We start from the raw sequence: 24,171 nt of genomic DNA, 5'->3' as shown, positions 1-24,171 counted from the left end.
CTAGAAATAAGTTGTCGGCAGGAAGTGTTTAAATAAAGCCACTATGTTAGTCGGAAAAATATCTGCTATATATGAAATAGCTTCGTTTACAGGCACCAAGGTAAACAATGACACTACATCGAAGCTCACAAGAATATCACTTGAGCTAAAGTTAATCTCCCTCAGTTTTTCAATAAAATGCGCCGAGCTTTTAATGTAACTGTCCGTTCTGCCAATGTATGTTTGCAGCAAGCAGGCGAGATATCTGGCCACTTCTTGTGTTGGAAATCCTATGGCACTCACAATCTGTCTCAACGGGACCTGTGGTTTAGGTACCTTTCGGAGTCCATATAGTCTGGGTGGATAAGCTTCCGTTTTGTAGAGTTGTTTTATATCATCCTAAGAAAGAGATGATTGTTTTATTAGTTGATTGGTATTTCTCAAAATTTTGGTTGTAGGATCCTTCTGAAGCTTTTTATACGTAGTGGGATCCAAAAGGTCACTAATATTCTTGTGATAATCTTCGGTGTACAGCAAAACCGTAGCATTTCCTTTGTCAGCTGCAAGTACAATAATGCTCTTATCCGCATTGACCTCCCTCAATGCCCTCCTTTCCGCTTGAGACAAATTGCTGGTAGTTGGTTTCGCTTGGCGTAATATTCTGGCTGTTTCACTCCTTCTTTCATCCGCGGAATGCGATGATAACAAACGGATTCCTAACTCCACATTCGCTATAATGTCCTCCGTAGGAACCTTTAGTGGCGTGACTGCAAAGTTGCCTCCTTTCGATAGAACTGAATGATCCTCTTTTGTTAACTCTCTCATAGACATGTTAATCACAGTTCGACTCATGTTTCACTTCTACCTTTCTGTAGGCCATCGAATTTCCTCTTCTGCTTATTAGTTGCCATTTCTACACTGAGCTGAATGCCTACATTGTATGGATAGTGTCTCCCACCAAGTACGAGGGCCTGGTAGAAATTTCGCCTGAAGCTATGCAACCAACATTACATAACTGTTGTGCGGTTTCTTCTTCAAGACAATTCTCAGCCGCATTCTTCAGGGGCAATGAAGATGCTCCTGCTTCACTTTCAATTGGAAATGTTTGATTACCCACATCACAGCTCGTAATTGTTTCCCTCTGAGTTTCATCTCTGCTCACATGAACCACTGGCTATGAAGACTACATTTTGGCACAAACAACGAGCTGTAGGCCAGCGTAGAGAATTGGATGAAAGCACTGGCGGCTGCCTTCTAGAACCAGGGTATTGGAAAGTAGGTATAACGCTACGACAAACGTCTAAGGCGGATCAGTGACTATTGAAATAAGTAGCTGGAAGTTGTAGCTAACTGTTGCAAATAAAACAGTTTCGATTTTCATTGTGGTTTCCATTTCGCAAACCTATCGTTCCTTACTTTCCGAATAGCCCTCGTATTTCACGTTTATCACTTTATGTGCAAGCAGTGCGAGAAAACAACGTGCGCTACTTTGAATTGGAGCGTGACTGTACCTCTTCATGTGACAATGTTAGTACATGCAACAGGAGAGTAATAGCTACCTGAAGGAAAGTAAACAGGTATGTGTGTATTTTGTTATACACTTTACCCCCGTGTTGCACATTCCACAGCGCCCGTTAATCAAGCCGAGTGTTTCACAGTTTGCCTACGCACCATCCTCAGGATAACAGCCACTCGGCCGTGCGATCAGAGGGGCGCGTCGCTCAGGACGATGTCTGCTGAACGGGTAGTAGCGGCGGCGTCGGCAGCCGACGTCTGCGCCCCGTCAGGCGCGGCTCGGCGCAGTCCCGCTGCGCTCGCCGCCCGGCGCTGTCGTCTTCCGCTGCTGGTGTGGCTTAGCGCCCGCCGCTGCCCCTAAAGGCCGGCAACCCGCGCTGCCGGTGTCCGTGTGCGCGACGCGTGTGCTTATTTGTCATCGCCGCGGGAGGCGTGTGTTTACTGTTGCAGGTAAACCTTTCTTTCGTACTGACATCCACTGCCCGTCCATCCGCAGCACACTAGATTTCCGTTTGCAGCTACGTAATGTATATTACATATCTTTCAATGCTTTCTCTGTCTTCTTCCAGTTTGGGAGAGGTTTCGACCAGTCGTCATCTCCTCGTGCTGTCAAAGAGTTGGTTTTTACTGTCTCCGTCTTCAGGGACGGACATTTGATCTTCGAGTAAGTATCAAACAGCTCTCATAATTTTTCTCACGCTGCATCTACTGTAATATGTAAATGCGGACAGTCTAGATTTCTTCTCATGCTGCTATCTTACCTTATTATTTATATTCGAGACGCGTTTCGCCTTTTATATGAACTGCATGTTCAGTGTTTTTAACACGTTGTAACAGAGTTTCGTTTTTAGATTTGACTGTAACAGATTCGAAACTTTGCTAAAATAGACGTAATGTCTGGTAGGAAAGCAGCAATCAGTGATTTTACAATGTTACTTATAATCCGTCTTGATTGCAAAATTTTTATGCATATGACCGGTTTCTGTTCATCTAGAACCATCTTCAGATCTGTAACGATAATGATACTAATTTACTATTTGGCAAATGCAAATCTTTTTCATCCTATCTGATCAACATCAAATGTACTACAACGTACATGATATTTCGGTTACAGGAGCAACCCGTCCAAATCCAGCAACTTTCACATGCTGCGTCACATAAAATTGGTTGGCAGAATGAACGTCATTTGTATTATTTAGTGTTTTAATTAATATTAAGGAAGTGCATTCTGCTAACCAATTTTATGTGACGTAGCATGTGAAAGTTGCTGGATTTGTACGGGTTGCTCCTGTAGCCGAAATATCAGGAACGTTCTGGTACATTTGATGTTGATTAGACAGGTTGAAAAAGATTTGCATTCGCGCAGTAGTAAATTAGTATCGTTATCGTTACAGATCTGAAGATGATTCTAGATGAACCGAAACCGGTCATATGAATAAAAGTTTTTGCAATCAAGACGGATTATAAGTAACAGATTCGAAACATTCTAACCCTATTTTCAAACAAATAAATTGTTACTTGCAGTTACTCATTAGTCTGGCTGAAATATGGGTTTAATAGGGTACGAGTCACAACGTCACTCATCAAAAACCGGTATAATTTCACAGTAAACTAGTAACACTTAGAAACAATTAATTGACGTAAAAGTTATGATGTGAGTTCATTCAAATCAATAAACGTAAAAGCAAATCTGTATTACTCCATATGCCTTTAACATTAAACGTGAAAATCGTCTGGAATGTAAGTAAAATTACAGTGCAGAAAGAAACAGGCGTTTAAATTTGTAAAACCAATTTATATAATAAGTTTTCATTTTAGATTAGGCTTGGGGGTAGCCGTCATGAATATTAGTTGAACCTAGAAATTACTTTAAGTACCCACATTTATTAGACTTTCCACTATGCGTATTAGAGGACCACGAGTATGTAGAATAAGAAGGGTAGACAGAGTAACTAACAAGGACGTGCGGTAAGGAACTGAAGAAAAAATTATAGTACAACGTCACACAAGAGGGTAAGCGGTCGATTTGACACTTCATGAGGCAAGAAGGTATCGTAAAGTTAGTAATGGAGGGATGTGTGGGTGATAAAAATTGTAGTTCGAGACGTAGACTTCGCTGCCATCAGGAAGTTAAAATGGAGGTTGGCGTCAGGACTTATTCAGGGATGAAGATGCTTGCGCAGAATAGGCTACCGTGGATTGTTGCCTCAAACCAGTATACAGACTGAAGAATGCAGCAGCAACAACAATAGAACATCTCTATCGTTAGGTGGATTTTTATAATTAGCCACGTATGTACTGTTAGTAGGAGATCAGGCAATATGTGACGCCATCTTCTAGTGGTCACGAGCTGATTAACCAGTCGTTTTGAACATCACTAACGATTTGTATAAACTGAACATAGCAACTATGATGGAACTCCATCCTTGACCACTTCGGTTCACGGAAAATGATGTTGAACACGATTGGAAAATAAGCCTGTGACCACTGGAAGACAGTGTTACACGTTACTGAAAAGCCGCAAGTATAATACATACATGCATTATTAACTGACATAAATCTACTTTATACTGGGAGTATAATTCTCCAAAACGCGTAGTGAAAAGTATAATGTTTGTGACTGGTCACAGTAGTTTGTAGTGTGGAATATTCACGTTACAGTTCCCGTGAGCGTCACCACATTTCCAAGATATACTCAACATATTTTAAAAATGATGGTACGACATTCCCTACAGAAAGACCAAGCTATAAGGAAGAACATTGACTTTTACATGGGTATACCCAAGAATGTACCTCTAAATCAGGTAAAACAAAACACCAGACCAGCCTTGAAAAGAGATTGGTACATCGGCAACGATAAGAAATAATTGTTCCGATGTTACATGTCTAAGCATCTCAAATTATATTAAGACCTCCAAGTGAACGTAACCGAAGTATAGATTACCACACTTCAACGACACTTTCTTTATCTACAGAGATCTCGCCCTGATGTAAATGAGTCAACGGCAGCGAGGGGTTTAGTGCGGCATTCACGTTAAGTATTTTCCCCATATTACTGGTTACAAAAAAGGACAATATGTGCACGGTACTAATTGCCTGCAAATGTAAAACAGAAATTAATCCATCTAATAATAATTGTGTAATCATCTAAATGCATAGCGTATCGAATGAAGTGGTATCTGCCGCACCATTATTGTTTTAATTTAGACTATATGTATTTGTACAAAATTCTGTTCCAGATTAGCAATTTGCGTTTGAGAGCGAGTACAGAATCATTTACGCTCTTTTCCCTCTGTTGGTGCAGCGTTTGCATAACTTCCTCGTCCGGCGTGTAGATGCGTAATTTGCGGCAAGGATAGCGTCCAATTGTTTTACATTCTTGTTGAATCAATAACCGCATAATTGGAACACGTCCGCTCATAACCCGGCCCGTGTAAAGCCGATAAACTGGAAACGCTATTATCGGCGAATAAGGGGGCGGAAGCTGCCGAGGTTTTGCTCTCTGGCGCGGCTTCGCGGCGAATGTCGAAACTATGTAACGCGTCAACTTCTAATGAGAACACTAGGCGACAAAGGGGGCTTCGTTAACCGTCGCACAGTGGAAAAACAGTCGCCCGAATTACCTCCAATAACTTGGAACAAAGCAGAATATACTGATGCACTGAACTAGCGCCGTAACGGAAGTTGTAGGTATAGTGTTTTCTGTTATCCTTAATTCACGTCAGGAATGAGATTTTTCAAAACACAAAACGTAACATAAAAATAATGACCAAACTTTCGGGATACCTTACATGCGAAGTTAATCGGAACTCCAACCAGAAAGTTTCTTTGGTTGTTCAAGGATACCATCCGAGTGTTTTTGTATAAGTGACCCACGGTCTACGGCGACCCCTTACGGAGTAATAATGTAATTATGATTTATTCGGATTGCTACCGCTGTCACCCTTGCTTCTGTTCCCTTCAAAACAGTGAAGAAGTCTGATATATACAAAACCCAAATTATGAACGACACAACACAGAGCAATGCAACAGCCGTTGCCCTTCCTACGGGAATAGCTTTGCACATGTCTCTCTGTCCCGTTGCATTCAGTGAACACATACATTAGGTACGAAGGTGCAGATCGGCCAACTTTTCATTAGTAAAGCTACCCACACGGCTAACATTCACTGGTAACATCACCGGACAAAGAAACCCAAGCAGAACCGAGCAGTAAACTGCGCACTACAGTTGTTAACAGCAGACACCGTAACAGAATGGAATCAAGGGACATAGCGTACATCGTCTGCACGTGCACTAGTGAGCATTGTTTTCAATGCAATAAAGATACAAAACGAAATACTCAGGAAATTTATCCAGCACCAACTCCGAGTGTTGTCGGGAAAGTTCTGCTTCTCCTGTATCCAGGGCGAACCGAAAATTCATCGACAAAATTTCGGAATTTGTTTATGTTGATTTCCTGAGTATTTTGTTGTAAGTGACTCGTAGCGTGTGTTGAACCATTAGTTTCTGTAAGCTTCCTACCGTAATTTACCTCTGGATTTTAATGAAAGTACTTGTGAAACAGCGTCAGTGACCAAGTTCCTTTTACTCACGGTACTTGTGGTCGTGAACTGCCGCGCCGCCGGCCTGAGTGACCGAGCGGTTCTAGGCACTACAGTCTGGAACCGCGCGACCGCTACGGTAGCAGGTTCTAATCCTGCCTCGGGCATGGATGTGTGTGATGTCCTTAGGTTAGTTAGGTTTAAGTAGTTCTAAGTTCTAGGGGGCTGATGACCACAGCAGTTAAGTCCCATAGTGCTCAGAGCCATTTTTGAACTGCAGCGCCCACTTTGCTCCTCGCCCACATGCTTATATCCAGTACTGCCGGCTTCTGCCTAGGGTGTGTTTGTCTTGTCAATTGCACGTTAGCAATGATTCACAGCAGTGTGAATAGGCTTCCCGATGAAGAGCTAGCAGATTTGCAACCGTGCACGGGTCCACTGAATGTTATTGAAAAGCGTCACAACGGCGCTATAGTGTGCTGTTCGCGCAGTGACAGCAACCAAAACTCTGTACCTGTGCACCTGTACAAGGGCATTCCACTGTTGGTTAGTTTCACAGAAGCGAATTTCACTGGGGCAACCAACAGAAGGCATCATAATTTCGGTATTACTTTGTCTCGAAATACTCAGAAAACATCCGTGAAGAACATCTGAAATTTTGTCTGTGTACTGCAGCTCACCATGTGAAAGTTACACATACATGGGCCCTGAAATGCTCTTTTCCACAAGTCTTGAGTGTGCATTAACCACGGGAAATACACAACAGATCTTGATGGCTTAAAACATGAAATTCTCTTTTGCATGGATTGTTCAAAATGCCCTGTTGGCTAGTCTGATTACGATGTATTTCTTGCGTTAATCAATCTCCGCGACAGATTATTATAAAGAGATGGGCTGGTTCCCTCAATTCCATACTCTTTGGACGCATTTATTGATAGGGGTATTTCAAATTTCTTGTGTATCGAACCCCGACAGAAGATGTCAAGAGTGTTGAAATAACTTCTGGGAATGCAGAAGACTAACGTCCGCGACATCTGGCGATATTTAGACACACGAACGCCCAGTTACGTTCAAGGCACAGATGAAACGAAAGATCGCTGCACAGCATTCTACTCGCCAGTAGAAACACATTTTCAACGGTGTCGTGTCTTATTGTGCACGACTACGAAACCATTCAGAGTAAACCATGGATTTAACACAGCACCAGGGATTTAAAGCGATGGCAGCTTCATGCAAGTAAAGGATGGCATTTTGAATATTTCAGGTACGAAAGAGTTTTATGTAAATCATGTGGTACGTTCTGATCCTGTGTATTTCTCAAGACGCATGTGCTGTCAGGTGTTGTGGCAAATGAGTTCTCAAATGCAAACGGAGCCTCTCTGGACCATTTACGTGGGAAAAATTTTCCGACGGGTTGTCCGGAGCTTCTTGTAGCACTGTATATCATCCACTTTCTAGAGATGTTTTCTTGTAGAGATTGTTTTTATGGTTGAAGTTAATAACAAGGTTAAAGCTTTAAACTCTTAAGCTGGCATCATTTGAACTAAGAAAGAAAACAAAAGACACAGTCTAAATAGTTGCCATAAAATATGAAATAAAAAAGTGCATACATATTACAGTAAACATACTCATCAAGATTGTCAGACGTCACAGTAAGGCTCACAAATTACGAACAGCCTTTCGTGCTTCTGCATCACGCTTATAACAGCAAGATAAACTGTTTCGTATGTTTCACTGAAGTCTCCTCATATTACATAAGTTAGAAGAATCAAATGTCAAACAGAGATGTGTACATAAAACGCAGAAAACTCATTACCTAAAAGTCACAACCCCTAAATTACAATCCACAAGCTTTTGTTTTTAATAGGAGAAATAGTATGACAAGTAGATGTATGTCACAGAAAAATTTCGTAACCAATACTAGTAATAATATAATTTACGAATGGATGAGGTTATTAAGATAAAAACATAAATAGTTACAAGCGAAAGAAATCGTATAAGACAACCTATAGAATCTTAGGACATGATGATAAGTTGGCACTGTGGCCCGCAGAGGCCGCAAATTACCACGTGTACTCTAGTTTACTTGTTACTGAATGGAGTCAGTATCTTACGACAGCGCACGGACGAGATAAATAGAATTCCCCCGACGTGTCCACTAAATCAAATTAATAGCTCAGCCAACATGTCTCTTCCGTGTTTCAAATACAACGCACTTTCGCTCCTGACGTTTTGTCAAGAAATCAACTCTTCATAGATCTCGATTTAAAAGTTTCGATTAAACTAAATATATTCCTGATATGTATCATATATTTCTCCTGCCAGAATCAAACTCGACTGGATTTTAGATCAAGTACTGCAGGCGAATCTCAGATAATTATTTTTATTTACGTTTTATTTTCGCATCAATACTTCATGTAGTGCTAATATAGTGTATCTTTCGCTACTCATATCATAAACATGACAAAGAAGCATGAAAGACGGTTCGTATTTTATCAATTGAAGACGAAGTCTGTAAACAAGTTTTGATCACATATATTACACAATAACAGTGACCGATATTGGCTTATTGCCATCACCATATGTGTTGCATAAGAGAAAAAAACACTAAGCGACAAAAGTAATTTCAATTGGCTGAGCGCTCAAAGTTCAAAATACCTAGGAATACACGGGTGAGAGCCATACATATCATTAAAGGTATTCTGATACAAGTGTCAACGTTATTCTGCACACGTAAGATTGTACTACGTGCAGGTGATGGGCTGGGAGACTGCTATACGCAGTTATAGCCAGTAGGGGCCACTAGCGCTGAGGTTAAATGAGAAACATCACAAATTCATTAGCTTAATAAATAATATACGTATTTGTTAATTTTACTGATATCACATTTAAAAGTGAGTGCCTGACATAAAATAAAATAAAATGTACAGAAATAAAGCTTGTAAGTATTGTTAAGAACATAAGGGTTTATTAATAGAATTTTTATGTACATACACGACAGAATGGTTGACGTTCATGGTTGTAACACAATACTATTAGTGGTATGTATGGATGTCAGCCACGATATGTTTTCTGAGCATTTCCAGTTTTTCTTTACTTTAGCTCTCACCCCATTGAACTTATTTTTGTCACATAATTGTTTTTGTATTTTGTAATAGATCTATTGATGAATGTACGCCGAAGCCGGTTGTTGTAGATTGAATGTTCTATGTGATCAAGAAGACCAACTTACGGACAAAGTTTTTGTTTTGTGACCATTACTGTGACACGTTGTTCTGTAACTAGCTGAATAGGTATATTTTCTTCTATATGTAGGCACTTTATTTATTTCATGTGTTGCAGTAACTATTTGCATTCCGTCGTTTCTCTTTCGGTTCTGATGAAGAACGCTTAATAGTTGAAACCGGTGAACTGTTACTGATTTCTGCGATAAAGGCGGTCCCAATATAAACATTTGTAAATACTGGATGATATGCTCTAGTTTCATGACATATGTGTGCACATGGATGTATTTGGAAGAACAGTGTGTTAAAACAAACTGAAATCTGCTGTTTCGTTTTGTATAGTTTGGGATGCAGTTGACTTTACTGAAATCCGTATCACATAGCAAAATTACGGACTATTTCCAGCCTATAGAGTTAACTATTACGGAGTTCGGAAGGCAGTTGATCGCATTCGTAAGAAGCGGAATTCAATTCCCCTATGGTAACCGACATTTCAGTTTTCCGTGGTTTCTTTTAACCACTTGTAAAAGCCGATAACCTGTCTGCGAAAGGGTTAGGGTTTATTTTCTACATACTTTTTCCCCTTCATCTTGTATGACGTCTCAATTCACCCAGTCATCGATGAAAAGTTAAATATTAATTAACCTGTTTTGAGCTGGATCTGTATTTCTGTTGTAAGTAATATTACTTGTCCAGTTGCCTTAACGTACCTATAAAGATATTTACAGTTTTATGTCACCAGTCTTTGACTGGATCGATGCTGTTACTGTCTTATACTACTCTTTCAATATCTAAGTAACTATTAAATACAATATCCTATGTAATACGTTCTGCATACTATAGTCTTGTTCTACATCCACTGTCTCTCCTAGATACTGCCCTTTCCAGCGACATCCCAGCTGTTCTTGGGTGCCGTTGCAAATGTCCATCCATTGTCACTTCTCTAATAAGTGTCTTCCATTGAATTTTCTCCTCACTTATCCTTTTTAGAACTTTTTCGCATTGCACTATATTTGTCCAATTAATTTTTGACATCTTCATTAGCACCAAATTTTAAGTGCTTCCGATGCCTTTTTCTCCGGATTTTAAGTGATCCATTTCGATACAGTACTGTATTCAAGACCTATATTTTAAGTTCTTTCTGATTGCGGTTATTAATATCAGTTATCAGTGCTGTTCTCTTGCTGAAAAGAAGTCTTTTTCATCTGTGTCAGTCTCCATCTTCGGCTATTCTATACATTCATGTTTCGTGTATAGGAGAATTCTCTCACTCATTCCGCTATTCTGTCGCTTCCAGTTGTTACATTTAGTAAATGTGCTTTATTCTTTTACTACGATTCATCATCTTCAACTTTAATTTGTTCTGTAATAGGCATACTGCCCATTCATGTTAACAGATCTTTGAAGTTTTCCTTACATCAGACCTGAAGGACTGTGCTGCACTCTAACGATTACATTATCTGTGCCCCTCACACAGTTATAAATTGCGAAAGTTTTTATTGGAAACGGATTTCTCTATACAGGATTTAAATTATTCCTCTGTCCCATTTTTGGTCACATCTCTTACATCGAAATTACGTGTGGATAATACGAGCCTATAACCCTTGTTGTAGAAGCGAAAAATCTATACCAACACTAAATGTAAGACGAATGTCAATTGGAGATTGTGACAGTATAATACGTTTCGTTTGTTTCGTAATTACATAGGTATTTAATATGTTAATTAATCTATCACATACGCTGAAAACTGCGCTGTATTCGGTGATACAGCTCTTCCTGCCGATAGCGTGATATAGATTACAATATTTTCCCTATTTCTTTCCTGTAGTATAGTTAAGCTACGTACACAATATTAAGTCCCATTGAGAAAAACATCTGACTCGGTAACTATTTCAAACCCTCAGAGTTTATAATAATTATGGATAAAGCCTGTGGTTGCGCTAGAGAACATCCAGAAAGCACGTAATTTAGCTTACCTGACTCTGTTATTCTCTACCTAGATAGTTGGTTGTCTGTCGTACCTTGTGCTCTCAATTCGTATGAGCGATTTGCGATGCAGAAAGTCAATTCCAAATAGTTTCTTTAAAAGCAAAACAGTGCTTCTTCACGAGTAGAAAGTCTTCTTTCTTACACTACCATTCAGATCTCTACACATCTCTAGGACTCCCGTAACATCCGTAATACCTTAAATAGTCGATTTTCTCCCAACATTAACGTTTGGTCTCTTTCTACAGTCCCAATTACAAATGTGTAATGATTTCACTATTAGATCAGTGTTTCGTAACGAAATCTTGTCTTGTGTCTGCTCCATTAAGCCATTTTCTCGAGATCATTGTAATGTCACTTTCATAGTATATATCGCACCAAGCTGGCAGAATGCGACGTTTGCCTCTAACGTTGCTATTTCTTTAAGGATCCAGTTTCTTGTATTGTCAAACGCAGTATCACTTCTTACTTATCCTCATTTGAGGCAATTTTGATTGACTTAACCAACTTTCTCTATTAGTTACTGAATTCCTTATTGTTATTCATCGTTGGCAGTTTTTCGTATAAAGCGACGTCAGCAATAAAATTAAAATGGTCCTCTGAGTCTAAGGTTAACCGATAATCGTACCCCAATTAGAACAACGTTCTGAGCTTCATTAGTTACGAATGCTACGAACTTGTCACGTACCTGCATGTTCTTGTTGTTTCTATGATGGTACACCCTAGCGTTACATCGACAGACATCATATCTGCTTTTCTTGCAGAACTCTTCAGTCAGCGCCCACTGACTTTTCTGTGTGGAGATCAGGCTGTGGTAAACACTATCGCTATTTCCTTAAGGAATACTCGTCGCTCAAGGAAAGCTTCTCTTTCCAAGAATAATCATTATATTTTTAGTTTAGACCGGTTTAGTGACAGTCCTTTTACTGGTAATATGTACCACAGAACCGTGGAAAAGGTTCACTCCACATTATACTCAATGAAACTCCTGATAAGAATGCCTCAGTGAGCTTCGAGTCTTGTGCGTTGTCATTAGTTTCAGTTAAATTTTACATTAGAATATAAAATTCCTACCCATTCCCTTACTCTCTTAGCTAAACATTTGTATGCTGAAGAACGCTGCAATTCATAGTGAGCGATGACCTGTAGCGGTTAATTTAACACTTCGGTTCCCCTTTGCCTTCATAAATTTTAAATCGGTCTGATCAGCAAGGGTCTGAAATTGCCTTTCAATAAGAGAATTGATATTTCCACAGGACCAGAAATATCTAGAACTGATGCTAACAGCGTGACGCGTGAGTGATTGTAAAACTTTATAGTATCATGATTTCGTCTGAACGAGGTACATAACAAATGTCTCGTCTCTCGTCATTCTCGAATTCTTCTGTGAAACGTAATCGCTGCTAGTCTTCGTTGGATGACACATAATAAAACACGGAGTAGCTGATACTTATTTCAAAGTTAAAACAGAACTATAATTAATTTTTTATTTATTAGAAGAAAAAGGTTATTGTTTTCTTTTCAGGTAGACTGCCAGTTCCATCACATACATAATTTAATCAATAGGGATGTAAGATTTTCATGTCATAGCAAAGTAATGGCGTGGACCAATTTAGTGAAACACGCTTACCTTACTTTGTACGTACTAGATCGTGTGTGAAAACGTTTCTCTGCGATATTCGACTGTTCATATCAGAGTCACTTTCGGTTCAAGTACCTCCTGAGTGTGGCACCACGTCATGGCAAGAACGTTCCAGAGTTTCGGTTATGATTACACCATCAGAGTGTCTATCGTTGTCCCTTAACCGGTTATCAGGGTTACCAGTTTGTGCGAGTTGCTATCGGCAGCCGTACTTGCGGCCGAGAAATTCATTTAGCTCCCGTCACGCATCGCCGCGGCACTCCGTCAGCCTGTGTCACTCCTTATCTCCACACAGCGTCCGCGCCAGACCTCCGCTCACGCTACACGGGACGGCCACAATACCATTATCAGTCGGCCGTTATGAATTATGTGCAGGATAATAAGCTAAGGACTACAGAACCGGAAAGCTCTGTTCGACCGAGTCGAACACATTACACTCGAAATACGAGGATTCCAACATGTACTGTTTCTGAGTGAGCCCCCAGAGCTTTCATTAATGAGGTAAAGCAGCCATTCTTTAAGCTCACTAATTACTTCCCTCTCTAATTGTTTCGTTCATTAGTACGCCTTTTTATCGCAATAATCCAGAATCAGGATGAACAACTTCAGTGGTGAGAACTAACGAATCAATTGCAAGCAAGTAATGTAATTAATAGGAGTGGCCGAGCGGTTCTAGGCGCTACAGTCAGGAACTGCGCGACCGCTACGGTCGCAGGTTCGAATCCTGCCTCGGGCACGGATGTGTGTGTTGTCCTTAGGTTAGTTAGTTTTAAGTTGTTCTAAGTTCTAGGGGACTGATGACCTAGGAAGTTAAGTCCCATAGTGCTCAGAGCCATTTGAACATTTGTAATTCATTGATACCACTGTTCTGTAAAAATCAGATACATTGTATGCCTAGAAATAAAGCAAGCCACCGTTTATGAGATGTGGCTAATTAAAGAATTGCTATTAGCCAGCAACATACACTCGAAATGTGCGTTCAAATGCTAGGTGGTCAAAAACAGTCCGAAAAGCCTTAAGGTTGTTGGAGGGAAGATTGTGCTGAGAAATGACTGTTAAGAAAAAACTTTGATACGTTGCGCCATTTCCCAGTTAATTACCATTGAAATTCGAACGGCCCGCGGGATATTATTGGTGTCAGATGTTCTCATTGCGGAGATGACAGCGCACGATACTGCTCAGCCTTTCTTTCGGGTTCGGTCTTTACCAATTTTTGTATCGCTCTCTTGTTCGGTTTTAGGAAACCAAACGAAGAACACGTTAGGCGCCACTGCCTCTAGCGGGCAGCCTGAATTTTCCCGTTAAGCGGTCGGATTGGCTATCTTCAACGCTAATTAACTCTATAGTAGTATGCGTGAAAAACGAAAACATAAATCTTTCTGTGGGAGCTCTGATTTCTCTTATTTAATTACGATGAGTATTTCTCCCTATGTAGTTGGGCACCAACAAAATATTTTCGCATTCGGACTGGAAAGTTGGTGACTCAAATGTCGTGAATGAATTTTGTTCTTAACGGTTACTTTTTGGTGCAACCTACCTTGCAGCATCCTTACAGAATATTCTTTGCTAATATTACAGATTCCTCTCCGTGGAATCTACGGAATATTATTGACGCAATTACATAACTTTTTCGATACGAATGCTGTCATTTACAGGCTCTAGAGGTCCAACTCCAATCAGAATGAAGATTTGAGACTAATGTTAAAAGTAAGGAGATACACCGTAAAGAATAATCCACAGAAATTTAGATCGATTTCAATGACGCCGATTTGCAATAGGATTCTGGAACGTATACATTGTCCGAACGTCAGAAATTACCTCGAAGGAAATGATCTACACTCCTGGAAATGGAAAAAAGAACACATTGACACCGGTGTGTCAGACCCACCATACTTGCTCCGGACACTGCGAGAGGGCTGTACAAGCAATGATCACACGCACGGCACAGCGGACACACCAGGAACCGCGGTGTTGGCCGTCGAATGGCGCTAGCTGCGCAGCATTTGTGCACCGCCGCCGTCAGTGTCAGCCAGTTTGCCGTGGTATACGGAGCTCCATCGCAGTCTTTAACACTGGTAGCATGCCGCGACAGCGTGGACGTGAACCGTATGTGCAGTTGACGGACTTTGAGCGAGGGCGTATAGTGGGCATGCGGGAGGCCGGGTGGACGTACCGCCGAATTGCTCAACACGTGGGGCGTGAGGTCTCCACAGTACATCGATGTTGTCGCCAGTGGCCGGCGGAAGGTGCACGTGCCCGTCGACCTGGGACCGGACCGCAGCGACGCACGGATGCACGCCAAGACCGTAGGATCCTACGCAGTGCCGTAGGGGACCGCACTGCCACTTCCCAGCAAATTAGGGACACTGTTGCTCCTGGGGTATCGGCGAGGACCATTCGCAACCGTCTCCATGAAGCTGGGCTACGGTCCCGCACACCGTTAGGCCGTCTTCCGCTCACGCCCCAACATCGTGCAGCCTGCCTCCAGTGGCGTCGCGACAGGCGTGAATGGAGGGACGAATGGAGACGTGTCGTCTTCAGCGATGAGAGTCGCTTCTGCCTTGGTGCCAATGATGGTCGTATGCGTGTTTGGCGCCGTGCAGGTGAGCGCCACAATCAGGACTGCATACTACCGAGGCACACAGGGCCAAAACCCGGCATCATGGTGTGGGGAGCGATCTCCTACACTGGCTGTACACCACTGGTGATCGTCGAGGGGACACTGAATAGTGCACGGTACATCCAAACCGTCATCGAACCCATCGTTCTACCATTCCTAGACCGGCAAGGGAACTTGCTGTTCCAACAGGACAATGCACGTCCGCATGTATCCCGTGCCACCCAACGTGCTCTAGAAGGTGTAAGTCAACTATCCTGGCCAGCAAGATCTCCAGATCTGTCCCCCATTGAGCATGTTTGGGACTGGATGAAGCGTCGTCTCACGCGGTCTGCACGTCCAGCACGAACGCTGGTCCAACTGAGGCGCCAGGTGGAAATGGCATGGCAAGCCGTTCCACAGGACTACATCCAGCATCTCTACGATCGTCTCCATGGGAGAATAGCAGCCTGCATTGCTGCGAAAGGTGGATATACACTGTACTAGTGCCGACATTGTGCATGCTCTGTTGCCTGTGTCTATGTGCCTGTGGTTCTGTCAGTGTGATCATGTGATGTATCTGACCCCAGGAATGTGTCAATAAAGTTTCCCCTTCCTGGGACAATGAATTCACGGTGTTCTTATTTCAATTTCCAGGAGTGTATATCCCAATAGTCTGCAAGGATTCAGAAAATACAGTTTTCTTTAGACGTAACTACTTCTTTATTCACATGAAGTAACGACTACTACCGATAGGGGATCTCACTGATTCCAAATTTCTAGATTTCCAGAAGACTTTCAACATCGTTGCTCACAAACGCCATCTACACAAATTGCGTGCCTATGCAGTATCGCTTCAGCTGTTTGAATTCGTAATTTCCTCCCAGAATGGTCACAGTTCGTACTAATTGACGGAGACGCATGGAGTGAAACGGAAGTTATATCAGGTGTTTCCGAAGGAAGTGTTGTAGGCCCTCTGCTGTTCCTAATTCATATTAACGATGTAAGAGACGATCTGAGCAGGCCTCAAGAACTGTTTGCAGATGATGATGCCATTTCCCGTCTACTAAAGTCACCAGAATCAAAACCAAGTGCAAAAGGTTTCAGACAATCTATCTATGATGCAGGAACTGGCAACTGAATTTAAGTTATGAAAAGTGTGAAGTCATCGGCATAAGCACTGAAAGAAATCCCGTTAAATTTCGGTTACACGATGAACCACACAATTCTAAAGGCAATCAAATCAACTAATTACTTAGAGATTAAAATTATGAATAACTTAAACTGGATGTATCACACAGATAATGTAGTGGGGTACATTTAGAACATGCAAGAGGTCAGCTGAAGACTGCCTACACTTGTCCGATTTCATCTACACTTTATTGGATCAGTTTAAGAAAGAGCTGACAGAGGACATCGAAAAAGGAGCAACTGTGGCAGCTCGTTTTATATTATAGCGAAATAAGAGAGGCAGTGTCACGGATATGATAGGCAATTTGGGGTGACAGCAATTAAAACGAAGGTTCGCTGCGGCGAGAATTTTTTACGACATTTGAGTCACCAACTTTCCAGTCCGAATGCGAAAATATTTTGTTGGTGCCCAACTACATAGGGAGAAATACTCATCGTAATTAAATAAGAGAAATCAGAGCTCCCACAGAAAGATTTATGTTTTCGTTTTTCACGCATACTACTACAGAGTGGAATATTAGAGTAACAGCTTGAAGATCGTTCGACGAAACGTCTGCGAGACACTTAATTCTCATCTGCTGAGAAATCATGTACATGTTGAGTACAGACAGACGAATACAGTAAAAACGGTGTAGAATTTCGTACACATACAGGCGAAATACAAGACGTAGTGTTAAACGACCAAATCGACCTCTATGTGGCCATACTGCTGTTCTATGTGTGTGGTTTGGAGAAGAGTATTTTCGCAAGTATTACACAAGATACGCTATTCATGACCTGTTACGCCCGCTGTGGAAACGACTAGTTCTCGGAAGAACGGTAATGTAGAAATTACCAAATTTTATTTTGGTACGGTTTCGGATAGATTGGGGTAGACTGGCTAAATTTTAATCAGATAATACGCAGTCACAAACAGGTTAGCAGACCAGTAATTCATCTTTCCATTTTTATCGGTATGCGAAATTATATGCTTCACTTTTTGGAGCTCATGTTACACCATTTAGTTTTTAATAAACGTTTTCGTTTGTCTAGTTGTGATATTCAAGTAGAAGATAGAATGGCGTTCAGATAGCAAGAATTGGTGGGAAACCAACAGCGAATTACACAATCTATGATATCAATTATCATACGATAGTAAGATTGTCCCGCAACGACCTAAACTTAATTTTTCCATGCAGTGCATTCCTATCCTTCACTTTGAATTAGTGTATTGAATCACAAACTGTGGCTAAGTTTCTAACATCATATATTAAGCATTTTACACAAGCTTAATACAGATACTTACAGTTTTGGATAACACAAACACAATGCAACTACCGAGTGAGGTGGCGCAGTAGTTAGCACACTGGACTCTCATTCGGAAGGACGACGGTTCAGTCCCGCGTCCGGTCGTCCTGATTTAGGTTTTCCGTGATTTCCATAAATCGCTCCAGGCAAACGCAGGGATGGTTCCTTTCAAACGCACAGCCGATTTCCTTCCCCATCCTTCCCTAATCTGATGAGACCGATGACCTCGCTCTTTGGTCTCCTCCACCCTAAGCAACCAACCAACCACAATGCAACTACCTTAAAAATTTGTGAATTAACTATTTCCCAAATCAAATTGATAACTGCTTACAGCATCTGTCTGTTCACAGATATAGAATTTCCCCCTTGCTCACTGGATTAGTAATAGTCTGAAGGCAAACTGAATGGCTACATTTCCATAAAATGAGTTTTTTCTCTGTATTTTGTGTAAGATTCATTGTGAATTTTCAAATTATATTTGATTTAGAGATTTTGCCTGAGAAGCCTTTTTCAGTGGCTGTAGGAATCGTTAAAGTGCAGTTCTGCTGTAGTCATTATATATGACCGGTTTGTGGGACAGTATCTTGAAACTTCCGTTAGGAAACTAAGTACAAAACGTAATACATGTGTCAGAAGCATATAACTCAGATAGAATGATATAATACTATTTGAAAATTACAACTGTTCATTTTGTACATATAAAATATATCACTTTATATGATAAATAAATATGGTACCCATGCCACAGAATTATTCGTGGAGAGTAAGAACTGAACTAAGACAAGAGCAATGTCATATTATGTGAGTAGTTGGTGGATTTCCTTAACCTACCCCAATCATGGCGGCTGCAGTGTAACACGTGTTAAGTTCGGCTCGCGAAATTTAGTTGAATTCGAAGGTGTTCTCGCAGGTGGTGTTGTCTAGTACAAGTGGAAATCGTGAAAACAACAGTGTTCTGTGCAGTAGTGCTATTTTTTTTCTGTGCTCCGCCAATATCTTCGAGAAAATGGTAAACAGAAGAGTGAACAGCAGCGCGTCCAGCAGCGGGGAAGCAGCAGGTGCGGCGGGCCTGCTCTTGGCGGAAGGTGCGGCCGCGGCTCCCGGTATAGCGGAGCTGGTCCGCTCTGAGGTAAACGCTGCGCTTCGCGATAAAAACAATCTCGATCTGATAGCAGGCACTATATCAGATACTGTAACGGCAGCAGTATTGGCCAAAATGCGTGAAACTGTTGAGGCCAATACTGCCGAAATTACAGCACTAAAAAAGTCTGTGTGTGAATACGAGAAAAAGGCACGAGAGTTGGAAGTCAAACTATCTGCCGCAACTGACGAACTAGAACAGTACCAAAGGCGAAATAGTCTACGACTGTTTGGAGTAGTAGAAAATAAGGAAGAAGACACGGACAACCTGCTTATACAGGTTGCGCGTGAAAAATTAGGCGTTGAAGTGACCAAGGCAGACATTGACAGGAGCCATCGCGTGGGACGAAAATTACCAGGTGCCACCAAACCTCGTCCAATAATAATTAAATTTGTCTCGTACCGAAAAAGGGCAGAGATCTTTACCCAGAAGAAGAAGTTAGCAAGGACAGGACTTACAATAAGGGAAGATCTGACACACGAACGGCTAAAGATTTTAAACAGTGCCATATCCCATTTCGGTCTTCAGAATGTGTGGACTCAGGATGGCAGAGTAATCATTAAGACAGCAGCTGGAAAGAAGACAGTCACAAACATGACAGAACTGAATAGTATTAAGTGAAGCTACTCGAGCCAAAAGTGCAAACTTAACACCATTTGCAATTGTAACAGCCCCAATACTCAGATATAGTCTTGTAATTTTATTAATTTTTTAATTATACCCATATTTGTACCTTCAACTAATTGTTTTTGTAACTGTATGAACTTTTCACAATTTTTTTGTGTCTGTAGCTCTAACCATTACTTAATTTTAGTTACTGCTAATTCTTTTTTTCATTTTCTCAGTTTATTCTCTTCCGTTCTGAAATAGTTCTATTGCAATTATTAGTCTCTCCTTTAGTTCATTAATCACCCATCTCTTCGGTTTAAATTGTTTATAACAAAAATCACTATCAGTATCACTTTAGCAAATTTCAATCTAATTGTAGCTTCCTACGATAATCATTACCAGTTTCACTTTAGTAAATTTCAATTTAATTCTAGCTTCCTACGATAATCTATTAATTACTAAGCTTACTTCTCTCTGCTGGCAGCATCGGCCTCTTAAATCACTCCCTTCTCCCTTATTTCCACCCTAAGCTGTTTCAAATACGCTAATTACATTTCTCCTCGTACGACAGAGGATACACAGTGACACACAGCCGTCACTATTTTGGTCATATTCTCCTTGCACAGAATACCACTAATCCATTTTCTATACTCCCGCAACCTCAGGAAATCTTTAGCAGGCGCCTTTCTTTCGGCACTCGCGGTGTCACAAACAGGGCGTGCAAAATCTCGGACACCCCTGTGTTATGTCACTTGGCGGAAGCAGCGGCCAGTGCCCCTCGCGGCAGGTAGTGCCTAACAAAGGGACAAACCAGTCTGCCACCCTACTACAGGCTGCTCGGCGGAACGCGTCAGAGCTTTTAGCAGCTCACTGCAACATCCAGTCTTTACCTGCGCATTACGAAGAACTTAGACTCCTCTTCAACCAACTAAACTACCACGTAATCCTCTTATCCGAAACGTGGTTGAAACCACACATATCCTCTGCATCTTTTCATCTCCCAGGGTACACATTTCTTAGGGCAGACAGATCAAAAGAACGAGGTGGCGGGGTCGGCGCGTATATACGAACAGATCTCAAAGCGAAAGTCTTATGTACGTCAAATCCTGCTGAAGAAAAAGAGGCTGAATTCATGTTCATTGAAATAAATATACAAAGTCGGAAATTCTTGACTGGCGTCGTGTACAAGCCGCCAAAAATAAGCTCAATGAGTTCCTTCCAGTCGGAATTACATTCACTTCAGTGTCAATACGAACATGTCATCGTAATGGGTGACTTGAACATAGACCTGCTAAGAGACACTCCCTCCGCAATAAACCTAAGAAGACTGTTTAGTTGCAATAGCATGAACATTCTTCCATTACAACCTACACACCATACGGCGCACAGTCATACTCTTATAGACGTAATCGCAACGAAACAGACTGACAAAGTAAGAGATGTTGGTCAAACATCGGCCCCTGGCCTCTCAGCACATGATGTAATATTCCTGGCCTACTCTGTGCAGCCCCCAAGGATCAAATCGCGTTACATAACTTGTAGGAACATGAAACGTATTGACCTTGATGCTCTGACAGCCGATTGCTCAGAAATCTCATGGCATCAAATAATCAGAAAACCCACAATCGACGGAAAAATTAATGAACTTGGTGATAAGCTCACTGCCCTCTATGACAAACATGCACCTGTGCGCACAATCCGTGTAAGAAAATCTCCTGCTCCATGGCTGACAGCTGAATTACGTCAAATGATGACTAATAGGGATGCTGCCCACAGGCGTTTCAAGGCAGATCCGAAACCCGAGCGTTTCGAAGAATATAGAAAGCTACGGAACAGAGTGAAACAATGCATTCGCAATGCTAAAATCAGGCACGCTCGCTCCCTTGTATGCAGCGATCTGACGCCCACGACTCTATGGAAGAATCTCCGTAGCTTGGGGGTCAGAAAGGCAAAATCGGAAACTACTTTTCATGTGTCAGCTAACGAATTAAATGAATTCTTCTCTGCACCTCTGAATACCAGCACAGCTGATAATTACCATCCACAAGAATCCCCAAACAGGATAACTAACAACGATACCTTCCATCTAAAACATGTAACAACAAATACGGCAAGAAAAGCAATAATGAGAATCTCTTCTGATGCAATAGGCAACGACAGTATCGGTATAACCATGATTAAGAATGTTGCCGATATCTTAGTACCTGTCTTAACTGACATATTTAATTTTTCCCTCGTGAACGGAATATATCCCACTGCATGGAAAAGAAGCCTAATTCGACCCATCCCTAAGATCGAAAACCCGCAACTGCCTAGTGATTACCGACCAATTAGCATACTGCCTGCTGTTTCCAAAGCGCTTGAGTATATTGTTCATGACCAAATCACTGAACACTTGCATGAATTCAGCCTATATGACAAATTTCAATCCGGTTTCCGTAAACATCACAGCACAAACACTGCTCTAATTAAAGTAACTGATGACCTGAAATATGCCATCGACAATCGAAAGGCAACAATATTGACGCTACTGGACTTCAGCAAAGCTTTTGACACTGTTAACTTTGACATATTGCTCAGAAAAATGCAACAGCTTAATTTCTCTGATAGTGCAATGAGATGGTTTGAAAGCTACTTAAAAGACAGACAGCAATGTGTTGTCTGCGTAAATGAAAAATCTTCCTGGAAACATGTTTCCTCGGGAGTGCCACAAGGATCAGTCTTAGGACCACTTTTGTTTTCTTTATATGTCAACGATATTTCGTCGGTTCTGTCCTCCTGTAAATATCATTTCTATGCCGACGACCTCCAGCTCTACCTAAGCGTCAGGCCTGAAGATGTAAACACTGCAATCGCTCAGATGAATGATGATCTGTCTTCAGTAGTGAGATGGGCGAAAAACCTGGGGCTTAAACTAAATGCAAAAAAGACGCAAGTAATCTTAATAGCCCATCAGAAATTAATAAGTTCAGATTTCCGCGAACGGCTACCTCCTATTCTGCTCGACGGTACTCCAATACCATACCAGAAAACTGTGAAGAACTTGGGTGTAACTTTGGATGAGCATCTCAACTGGGCGGAGAATACAGTCGCAGTGTGCCGAAAGACGTCTGCTTGTCTCTATGCTCTCAAAAAGTTTCGGAACATATTTCCACAGGACTTGAAACGCCAGCTCGTGCAAGCACTCGTTCTACCGAACCTCCACTATTGTGATGTGATTCAACAAGGCATGAGTAGTGAAAACAAAAGACGGCTAGAGCTAACCATGAGTGCCTGTGTGCGTTACACCTGCAACATTCGCCGATATGATCATGTTAGTGCTTCATACTCCGAGCTAGGGTGGCTGCGGCCGGACAAATTGCGTGACTACCACACTCTATGTCTACTCCACCGACTCCTCATCGCGCAAGCACCCCAGTACCTTGCTTCAGAGATTAAAAACCTGTCATGTCATCATAATCGAAACACGAGGTCACTCTTATTTGGTATCCTAACTGTGCCCACTCACAAAACAAAAACTTTTGCAAACTCCTTCTCAGTTGCCGCTGTCCGCCTCTGGAACAAACTGCCCCTTACCTTGCGCAAAATTCGATCTCCTGCTGCTTTTAAGAAGAAGTTGAAGCATTTCCTACTATCATCCTCACAAAGTTCTCCACAAAATTAATGTACAAGGACAATCCCCTCATCTGTCAAATAGCAAAGCTAGCGTCTCCTATCTTGCTCCTGAGATGCCTTCCTCTTCATCTTTCTCTATTAGCCACGCAATCTTCTTTTCCTGTATATTTCCTTAATTATGTTTCATCATGTCTCTATTCTTCTCCTCCCTTCACCATGAGTCTCCCTCAAACTCCCTGCTGCCGGCACTCCTATCTAAAATCTGTCTCTTCAATAATGTCTAATTATAACAGTACTTGTGACCTAAGAATATAAACTCTATATGTATGTATTTTTCCAGGTGTACCTTTCAAATTGTTTATTTCACTTTTTGTACTAGATTTAGTTTACATGCCTACTAAAACATATGAATGTAAAATAAGTAGAATGCCTGGTTAGATGTAAGAGAGGGCCTGATGGCCCTAATCTTGCCAGGTTAAATAAATAAATAAATAAATAAATAAAATAAATAAATATCAATTATTACCCTATCAATAGAACTTATCAGTCTGTGGAAAATGGACTAAATTCTATATCCCTGTAAATCATATGACAGTGGTCCAACCGTTCAGCTAGTAATGTTTTGTCAGTTCCTGCAGTCGAACGATTAATTTTCAAAATTGTGTTATCAGTATGCCATGAAAATCACAAGAATTTTATAGTGTGTCACACAAGGAAAAGTAGAAAGTGTTTATCAGGGTTACATAAAAACCTAACTCACCTGTGTAACCTTCTGGGAGGCGGAAACTGTCTGTCAATGACTTACCAGTGGAAGTATTACTTGTGACCTACTCTCACAGCTTCA

General features: G+C 41.4%; 1 protein-coding gene across 1 annotated transcript in view; it reads left to right on the top strand.

The window, feature by feature from the left end:
• The first annotated feature begins 1,514 nt into the window (after positions 1-1,514).
• LOC124805713 overlaps positions 1,515-24,171 on the top strand; it is an 813,762-nt gene continuing 791,105 nt past the window's right edge. Inside the window, exons 1-3 of the mRNA XM_047266283.1 lie at positions 1,515-1,556; positions 1,746-1,944; positions 2,064-2,158. Coding sequence (XP_047122239.1) covers positions 1,515-1,556; positions 1,746-1,944; positions 2,064-2,158 — 336 coding nt within the window. The remainder of the gene's footprint in view (positions 1,557-1,745; positions 1,945-2,063; positions 2,159-24,171) is intronic.

This window comes from Schistocerca piceifrons, chromosome 7, assembly GCF_021461385.2.
Source record: "Schistocerca piceifrons isolate TAMUIC-IGC-003096 chromosome 7, iqSchPice1.1, whole genome shotgun sequence".
In the NCBI taxonomy this organism is placed as follows: domain Eukaryota; kingdom Metazoa; phylum Arthropoda; class Insecta; order Orthoptera; family Acrididae; genus Schistocerca; species Schistocerca piceifrons.
Note: the sequence above shows the minus strand (reverse complement) of the source record. Positions and strands in the feature narration are given on the sequence as shown.